General features: G+C 34.2%; 2 protein-coding genes across 4 annotated transcripts in view; one reads left to right on the top strand and one right to left on the bottom strand.

Annotated features, from left to right (window-relative positions):
• The window catches only part of LOC108685363 (serine/threonine-protein kinase 16), a 34,053-nt gene extending 30,036 nt beyond the window's left edge, over positions 1-4,017 (top strand). The window contains exon 6 of the mRNA XM_018190120.1: positions 3,172-4,017. Within this exon, the coding sequence (XP_018045609.1) occupies positions 3,172-3,282 (111 nt within the window). The 3' untranslated portion in view covers positions 3,283-4,017. The remainder of the gene's footprint in view (positions 1-3,171) is intronic.
• A 3,449-nt stretch (positions 4,018-7,466) lies between these two features.
• Positions 7,467-9,496, bottom strand: part of LOC108685362 (golgin-45) — a 14,759-nt gene continuing 12,729 nt past the window's right edge. For all 3 annotated transcript variants that reach the window (XM_018190117.1, XM_018190118.1, XM_018190119.1), the window contains one exon: positions 7,467-7,545. The gene's annotated coding sequence lies outside the window, so the exon portion shown is untranslated. The remainder of the gene's footprint in view (positions 7,546-9,496) is intronic.

Raw genomic sequence — 9,496 nt, 5'->3', positions numbered from 1 at the left:
TATATATATATATGTACATATATATGTATATACAGATATATCCGTAAATTTTGATAAAGCGCTTGTGTGCAAATATATAATAGAACTAAATTGAGTAGAAAAGTTTTATATTATTTATTCTCATTTTGCATTTTTCGCAATAGTTAACAAAATATTAATTATTAAAAATCACTGAATATTTTCAAAATTTTTTCTCAAATATCAATTTTACAGAAAAACAGCGAGAGACAAAAATTGTTTTTTTTTCTTATAAAGTTCTGAGAATTTTTTCAGAATTTTTTAATGCCATATTTTCTTTGTTGCCCTAATGAGAAAATACAGTTATTTCTAAAAAGTTGATTATCTTGTTAACTAATGTGAAAATTGCAAAATGGTAGAGAATTTTTCAACTCAGTTTAATCCATTCTATCTACACACGAGCGCTTTGTCAAGACTTATCGGACATCCTGTATATATTGCGTGCGTGCGTATAAGTTACATTGACAAATCAACAAAATATACTTACAATTTTTTAAACTTTTATAAAATCAAGTACATATATAATTATAAAGTGTATATAATAGTCTCACACAATTATCGTATTTCCTCTTAAGAATGTATTCTTGAGGTAATTTTGAGACGAAAATCCTAATACAAAAATCGAGGCTACAATAATTTTTGAATTATAATTAATTAAAGATAGAGTGTAATTTGAAAATTATTATAGCCTCGATATTTTCGTATTAGGATTTTCATCTTGGAATGTTCAAAAGAATCCAGAAATGATAACAGAGGCTATAAAAGTAAAATGGTTTTTGATTTATAAGCATTTAAAATTATAATGAAAAAAATTATATTATTAAAATATTATTTAACAGTCTCGACATTTTCGTATTAGGATTTTTGTCTCAAAATTATCTCAAGAATACGTTCTTAAGAAGAAGTACATATATATATAATCATAATGTATATATAAAATTATAGAAAATAAAAATTGTAGTGTAGACTGGGGAATAAAATGCTATTTTTGGCATGTTTTGCTCTAAAACAAAGAATATTTAACTCACACAGATCATGCTGCTATTTATCGAAACTAGAGATCTTTAACTATAAAAAGTAATTATTTAAAGTAGGATTGCATCTGCAATTTTGATGAAATTAGGCTCATTCAATGCGTTTTTGCTCGAAACGAAAGAATCTATAAGAAAAAACGTTAGATCAGTTCCACAAATCAAGATATCAAGTATTAAAATTGACAATTATTTAAGTTAGGAAATCAACCTAATGTTTTTTCGTACATATTCTTTCATTTCAAGCAAAAATCCGTCAAATGAGTCTAATTTCAAAATCGGAGATGTAGTCCGTATTCGAAATAATTATCCAAAAGCATATACCCTTCATTAAAAAGATATTATAAAGGTTGCAGAGGAAATCATTCGGTATTTCTTGGAGAATATAAAATGGGAATACAATAAAACATAATCACTTATAACTAGGGTTAGTAGAACGTAGAGCAAGTCCATACGCAAAATGGTTGAAATTATTATTATTAATTAAATTATTATTTCGCACTTATAAATATGGCAAAATATGATGCAATAGCCAAGCTTACAGCTCTTAATGTGTTCATTGGTCGTTTATCGTGTTTTATTTTGTCGCGCGGCAAGCGTTTTCGCGTGTGCAGGGCCATAAGTCCATATGCGAAATAGATTTCAACCATTTCGTTTACGGACTTGCTCTACGTTCTACCCTAGCTACAAGTGATTGATCGATCAATATCGAATTAACACCGATCGACGTTGAATCAGTATCGATTTGACGTTGATCGAGCAATTATTTCTGGCCAGAAAACCAACTTACTTCCAACGTGTCTACAGCCTGTACTGAAATTAGTGCTGTTCATTGTACACGACGCTTAAAGCCCATTCTACAATGGTAGTAAGCAGTAGGAAGTAAGAAATTCTTATCTCATAATAAGTTTTGATTGGCTGGCAGTAAAGTAATAAGGCGTACGAAATGGAAATAATCCATTTCGCTTATTTCCGATCTTAATGCTTTACGCCATATTTTAAGCCTATTCTACACTGGGCAGTAGCAATAGTGGATTAAGGAGTAGGCGTAGAAATCAACCAAAATAGTCGAATGTAAGAAGGATAATCAACTATATTTAGTCGATTTTTACGCCTACTCTTTAATCCACTATTGCCCATTGTAGAATGGGCTTTATTCTTAATTGGTGAAGTTAGTCAATCAGCATTAGTCGTACAAGTTGACTATTGGTTAACTTCTGATAAGATTTAGAATTACTGATTATAGAAACAGAAGATTATAGATTACAGATCATAGATCAGATACAGATTATAGATCATTATAGAATCAGCATTAAAGATAAGAGCAATCTTGGCATTTTTTACTCCAATAATACAAAAGTAAACTTTGCGGCATTGTTATTAAAAAAGTATAATAGAAATAATCGTTTTAATAATACACTATCGTACACTATTAAAACAATAGAATAAAATTCATAAATATACTTTCTTATAATATTAATCTATCTAATTGTAAAAATGATCTCTTCAGACGAAAATAACTGCGACGCTAATATTTTACTTTTGACTCTCAAACGCATAGGCACGTCCGTGCTTTCTGACAGTTACCAGCGACAAGGAACTGTGTGGCGTGAGATTTCCACTCTTATTGTTAGTTGAATGGTATGGCAGAATTTTTTAATGAATCTGTTATTGGATGGACCTTTTTCTCCGAAGACCTTTACTCCCCAGTCTATTCTACTTTGTTTTATAAAAATTTTAAAAATTGTAAATGTATTTTTCTATAATAATTCTAACAATATATTTAAGTATTTTGTTGTCACATTATTATTTATTATATACAATTTTAATTCAATTTTTAATATTTATTTTATTAAATGACATCATTATTTTTACAAATAAATAACATTTTTATAATCCATTTTTTTATCTTAAGTGGAAGAAGCACGCAATTTGAATGTACACACACACACACACACACACACACACGCGCGCGCGCGCGCGCGCGCGTATAGCTGCGGACGCACATATATTCATCTTTGTTTTATTTATTTTTTTAAATATTTACATTTCTTTTCATGGACATACTTCTATCAGTACAGTATGAATTTTTTCATAAATGAATTATATGTTTCTGTTTTAGGATATGCAAAATTTAATTTTGTTGATGTTAAAAGTCAATTCTATGGAACGTCCGTATATATATAGTGTAATAGAAAGTGTGCACGATACTATCGCCAAATTGAAAGCATAGTCACATATCATATTATGACGTAAGATATTGCAATGACTAAATCACACGTTTAGGAAAAATATATGTAACATTCAATTGTTATGTACAAGAAAGCAGATATAAAATGCAATTGTGTACAGTATTACACTGCCTATAAGCAGTATAAAAGATATTATGAAACGCAATACATAGCAAATGTAAAAAAATATTTCAAATGATTAAGTAAAAAAATAAGAATAAAAATAGTAATGAGAAGAATGAAGCATCATTTATAAAATTTTTGATAAGAGGAAAAAAATGAAAATACATTCCTTATATTGTATAATGTATGTTTACAATATAATCATTTAATGTAGAAGTAACATAAGTAAAAATAATATTTTAATAGTATGTGCAGTTTTATATATACTATATTATATATACTATATTATAATAAGAGGAGAGAGAGCGAGAGAGAAAGAGAGAGATGTGCATGTATATACTAAACATTTTTAACTTAGGGAAAGTTGTACAGTCGCGAACAGTGAGTTTGTGATACTTTTTATTTCGATGATTTACGGAAGACGCAAAAAATTTCGCACGATTCATCATCTATTAATTATTAATGCGTGCAACGAGTGATAATGGGATAAACTATCAAAGTCATACAAAATCAAAGTACAAGGTGAAATCAAGAAATGTATCTTGTGTTGTTGAGACATACACTTAAGATATTATAATTAGATAAGCTAAATATAAAAGAGTAAGCCAAATAGACAATTTTGTTTGAGAAATTTATTTACATTTCCAATCCTTTAAATATTAATATAAAATAACATAAGAAAACGTGAAATAAAATTATATGTATATTATATGTATAAATAGAAATATAATATTTGATTGGACTCTCTGGTATATAACTAACAATTTAAACTCGCTTGCTACGAGCAAATGAGAGTAATATTGCGCCAAATTAATAATTTAATTTATTTCTAATATATATAAATTGTTTGTTCGTATATGATTCTGTTACGTATGACTTAATTATTTGAATGGTTCGGTTCCTTCCAAGCCATCTTCAGCAAAATAATTTAAAGTGTTTAAAGTGTATTCGTCGACAAAGTTTTCATAGGTAAATGCCGGATAAACCTCTTCCAACTTCCTGATTGGAACGATGTAACTTTCTTGAACGCTAACAGTAATATCTTTTGTTTAGTGAAATAATTGTCTATTAATTGTGAAGTATTGATTGAGACTCACCCTTTGTCCATGTACATTTGTGTTCATCCTCAATTTCAATATTATTCTTGGTCAGATCTTTAATTTGATAAAATTCGCAGCATCAAGTTTTATCATATTTCTGACCGATTTCTAGCAGACTTCAGATAGTAATGAGGGAAAGGGTCAGACCGTTTATGGATCTGTCTTATGAATATAATAAATAAATAAACATTCGCGCATTTGTTATTATATTACTTTGTTTCGGAATTATGTTCTTTTTTAAAACTTATACTTAATTTACTATTTTAAAACTTAGATTTTTATATGATAGAAGATGTAAACTTTCCGAGTATTTCTGAATATTTCTGAAAAATGTTCCAATTAGTATAAAAATTATAAGAAAAATTTTCACCAGGGATATGTCAAAAAATTTCATACTATAGTATTAATAAGTTGAATCAGTTCATCAAAGTACATAAAGATCCTCTTTCAAAATTGTCCAAAAAGAAATGTTACATAAAATCAATTCTAAGGATTGCGATGCATTTTATGTTGGTTAGACGGTTAGAAAGTTAATGACAAGACTCGGAACACCAAAATCATATTCGCAAAAACAACGGTTGGGGATGCCTTCATGCTCTCGAATGGTTGTTTGCTCCATTAGGCTTTCAACGGATCGGTCCTGCTCATTATCGGTAGCTTTTCTAGCGCGCGTTTCCTCGGCGCCTTCCTCTCGATTTGCGATCGTTTCACTCTCTCTCCCATCTTCTCTGCTCGTCGGAGCTCCTTCTGGACACCTTCCCGCTACAGTTCTCGATTCGAGATGCCCGAATAATACAAAAAAATCAACCGAGATTATAATTTTGGCCTATCTGACAAATGCAGCCTTGATCGGAGGTTCTCGAACATTCGCCTCTTCCCGGCCTTACTCCTCGCGCGATTTCACGCTTTGTGACGACGGAGGGTCGTTGCGGCAATCCTGTCACATCACAACTCCCTCGCGCCAAGAGAGAGCCCATCGGGTTAGATTGTCTCCCCTTCAGCCGGTCGCATCTGGAGCAAAATCTTGGTGCGATCGAGATCCCATGTAAGAGACCCCGGTACTGTATTACAATATAGAAACAAAAAAAAATGGAAAGAACAGTCGGGACCAAAAAAAAGAAAAAGAGAAAAAACAATCAACGGATCAACTTTGCGCGTTCCCCGCAAATCCTAGGCCTCTCGGCACGCGTCCTCTTGCGATTGCCTCCTTCGCTCCCGGCGCGTCCCATGAATTTTACGCGGGATCGGCGATCCGATCGGAAGATAGGGGAAGGACGAGGGTGCAGTATCACTTTAGCCGTTCTCTTTTTAGTCAATTACATTTTATTCACTTCGTACAGTGCAGGAATATAATGGCTCCAATAACTTAACGTAAAAGAGCATGTACAATCCATGGATCCTTTGATGTAAATCACATCAATAATCTGTAGCTTCAAAACAGAATCGGGGTGAGTAGGTGAAATAAACAAAAACAGACAGAAAATAAACAAGATTTCCTTCTCGGCACATAAGGTAGGAAAAACAGGAATCCGATACCTTCGACAAGATTGAAGGCACAAATGGCTACTTCAAAAAAAATTATCATGCAATAAAAAAAAGTTTCTGTCAAATCGCTTGCAACGATGCAAAAAAAAGAAACAAGGAGAATCTTGCATAAAACAAAAAGGAGAACAGAAAAAAAAGATTATTAATAACGACGGCATTTTTAAAGAGATGGCCGACGCCGTGTCAGATAAACGTGCCCTAGCACAGCCAAACATACAAAAAAAAAAAAAAATGAAAAAATGGACGAAGAATCTCTTAACGGAAAGCGCGGCAAGAACCCGGAGGCCCATCTTTTCGACGCGCTGGTTCTGGGTCGCGATGCCCTCTGCTCGGAATGTAGGGAACTTTCGCCATCCACTCGATTTTGCAAGTCGGGCACGACGATGACTCCGGAGTGTCCGCACCGATAGCAAAATCCTTGTCGGCGCAGCTTTGGGCAGCGATGGACGAAGTGATCCGGGGAGCCACAGTTCCAACATATCTCGCGTTCCTCTTCGCAGGCCGCTCGCTCGAAGTTAGGTTCTCGCTGATTCTCCAGCATCCTTCCGGGTGCGTCGCTCGGGTTCCGAGCGGCGATTCGGAGCTCCCCTCCCTGGTCCGTGGTTTCCATCTGAGCGCGCTCGGTTGGACTAACTCTTCGATGCCTTTCGATATCTTTTTCTCCGTGGCTTTCCATAGAGAGCAATACTCCATTTCGTGAAGAGGTCCTGCCCTACGAATAGGTATGCAGGTGGGCTGTTTTACTTGTGGGGAGCACCTAATATCCGCGATGACGGTCAGGGATTCTATTGTGCGTCGCTCTATCAGTCTCGTGGGCACCGCTTGCTGGATTTTTATCCTCTGATAAATGTCGCAATGGCGCACGCAAATCATATTGTGGAACATTCACAGCCAATAATACCGCAGCAAATTTTCTCAATGTCTAAGCGACCCATGTGAGAGGGGCCCGTGTGGTGCGCCCGAATCATCTTGCGGCGCCCCTCCCTCGGCACGTTTCCATTCGCTCATACTCGATTACTTGCTCTGCGTCCGCACGAAGTCTTTGAAAGTACAGCGTATCGTTTTCGACCTTCTACCTCGGATTTCGCTGCGTGCCGTCGCGAACGTCCTCACTCGCTCATTGTACCACTTGTCGGCCGTCATGGTAAGTTCGCCTGCCGATTCATAAATCCGCGATAGCGCGTACAGTACGTCATCGCCTTTCGGTGTTGTTCGATCGAATAATCATTCCAGTTTCTCTAGAGCTCATCTTGGTAAGCGGCCTGTCGGGTTTTTCAAATTGTGCCACCGAAGACTACTGTAATCCGTGACGATCTTAAACCGATATCCCTCCCAATACGGTCTGAACTTCTTAACCGCCTATACGATAGCCATTCTTGTTTCGTCGAATACCTCATGTTAGTCTTCGCTAAGGTTCTACTCGCGAATACGCGATAACATGTTCTTCCCCGTCGATTTTCTGGGCTAAAACTGCTCCCAATCCGACGGAACTTGCATCTGTATTATGAACGGCCGAAAAATATAATTTTATAATTATATTTTTATGACTATATATCAATTTCAGTTTACTTTAGATTACTTTTAGTTTTATTTTTTATTGTTTCTGAATGTCATAATTAATAGGACAATTATATATAAAATGATTCACCCAAATTTTTTTCAAAGTTTTCCGATCATGCTAAAATTTGTGCAAATTGTAGTCCTATCAAAACTAAAATTACACAACCAAAATAAATAAACTAGTGAACGTATCTACTGAAATTTTACCAGTAGTTTTCTGAAAACTTGTTTAAAATTATAGAAATTTGATATTTGTAGCGTCACTTCTCTGTATCGAGCCGAAAATTTTTCGAGCTACTCTCATATAAGATATAGCAATAAAATAGAAATAAGAATATTTTTAATAAGTTATTGTATTAAAAAGATTTTTATTTATTTCAGATTCTTTCTCATATCATTGGGACAACAAAATAAAACATAAAAAGTCATATTCTATATGCTTTCTCTTTTTTCTCTTTTTTTGGATTATTATAGTACACATTATTATAGTATTATAGGATTATTATAGGATTATTATAGTGTACAACTTTGCTTCCGCCGTTTTTTTCCGAAATTCGAGGCTTTATTGTAAAAAACTGGTTATACATTTATGATTCAAAGTATTGTCCATCGCTGGCCACTACTTTCTCCCATCTTTCGGGTAGCGTACGAATCCCGTGTCGAAAAAACTGGTCATCTTTTGAGGCTATCCACGAATCGATCCAATTTTTTACTTCTTCATAAGACCGGAAGTGCTGGTCAGCCAGGCCGTGTGTCATTGATCGAAACAAGTGATAGTCAGAGGGAGCAACGTCTGGAGAATACGGCGGGTGGAGTAGAACTTCCTATTTCAACGTTTCCAAATATATCTTGACCACTTTCGCAACATGGGGTCGAGCATTGTCATGCTGCAAAATCACTTTATCGTGTCTCTCGTTGTATTGCGGCCGTTTGTCTTTCAATGCTCGGCTCAAACGCATCAATTGCGTTCGATACCGATCGCCTGTGATTGTTTCAGTCGATTTTAACAGTTCATAATACATTACGCCGCGCTGGTCCCACCAAATACAGAGCATGACCTTGGACGTCAAAATCACCGTTCTTGAAACCACTCACGACACGTTCTAATAGCGGCCTCACCATAAGTATTTGAGAGCATTCGATGAGTCTCAGCCGCAGATTTCTTCATATTGAAGCAAAAAATTAAAACCTCCCGCAAATGACGAGAATTTGACTCGTAAAGTGACATTTTCAATCGAGAATAACTTTATGATGCAGACACAAATCGACTAATGTTTCTATGGGGAGTTATGTTAACAGATGCCCAAGTTTATTGTATGACATCTATGATCTATTTATTTCGATCACCACTTACCGCTAAAGGAAAGGAACCATCTACAGGAAAACAGCGGAAGCAAAGTTGTACACCTAATAATTTCCTATGATTATTGCTTCGCATATAATTACTCGACGCGTAAAAATTTGTTTCACTTTGCTTTTTTTATTTTTTTGCCAAGTACAACATTATTAAATGAAAAATTGTTCATTATGAGAATGCATATCGATAAAGAAGTTATATGTTTATATGATTTGTATTTTCTTATACAGATTTCAACTTCAAAAACTCACAGCAATAAATTCTCCTTAAGTGCGTACAATTCTCCCACTTTCCTCTATATAATTTTTTTTTCATGTAAGTGTTAACAATAAAATATATAAAATTAATTAAAAAATGAATAATAATAAAACAATTACAAAGTTTGGTTTTAAGTTACAGAAAAAAAAGACTGAAAAAAAAGATCGTTAAATTAACATACAATTAATATATTGTTCTGTATAATTAACAATATTGAAAAACATCATCATATCATTAATTACAAAGGAAAAAGATACAAATATATTTGGCTTC

Source organism: Atta colombica, unplaced genomic scaffold, assembly GCF_001594045.1.
Source record: "Atta colombica isolate Treedump-2 unplaced genomic scaffold, Acol1.0 scaffold151, whole genome shotgun sequence".
Lineage (NCBI taxonomy): Eukaryota > Metazoa > Arthropoda > Insecta > Hymenoptera > Formicidae > Atta > Atta colombica.
This window is presented reverse-complemented; position numbering and strand designations above follow the sequence as displayed.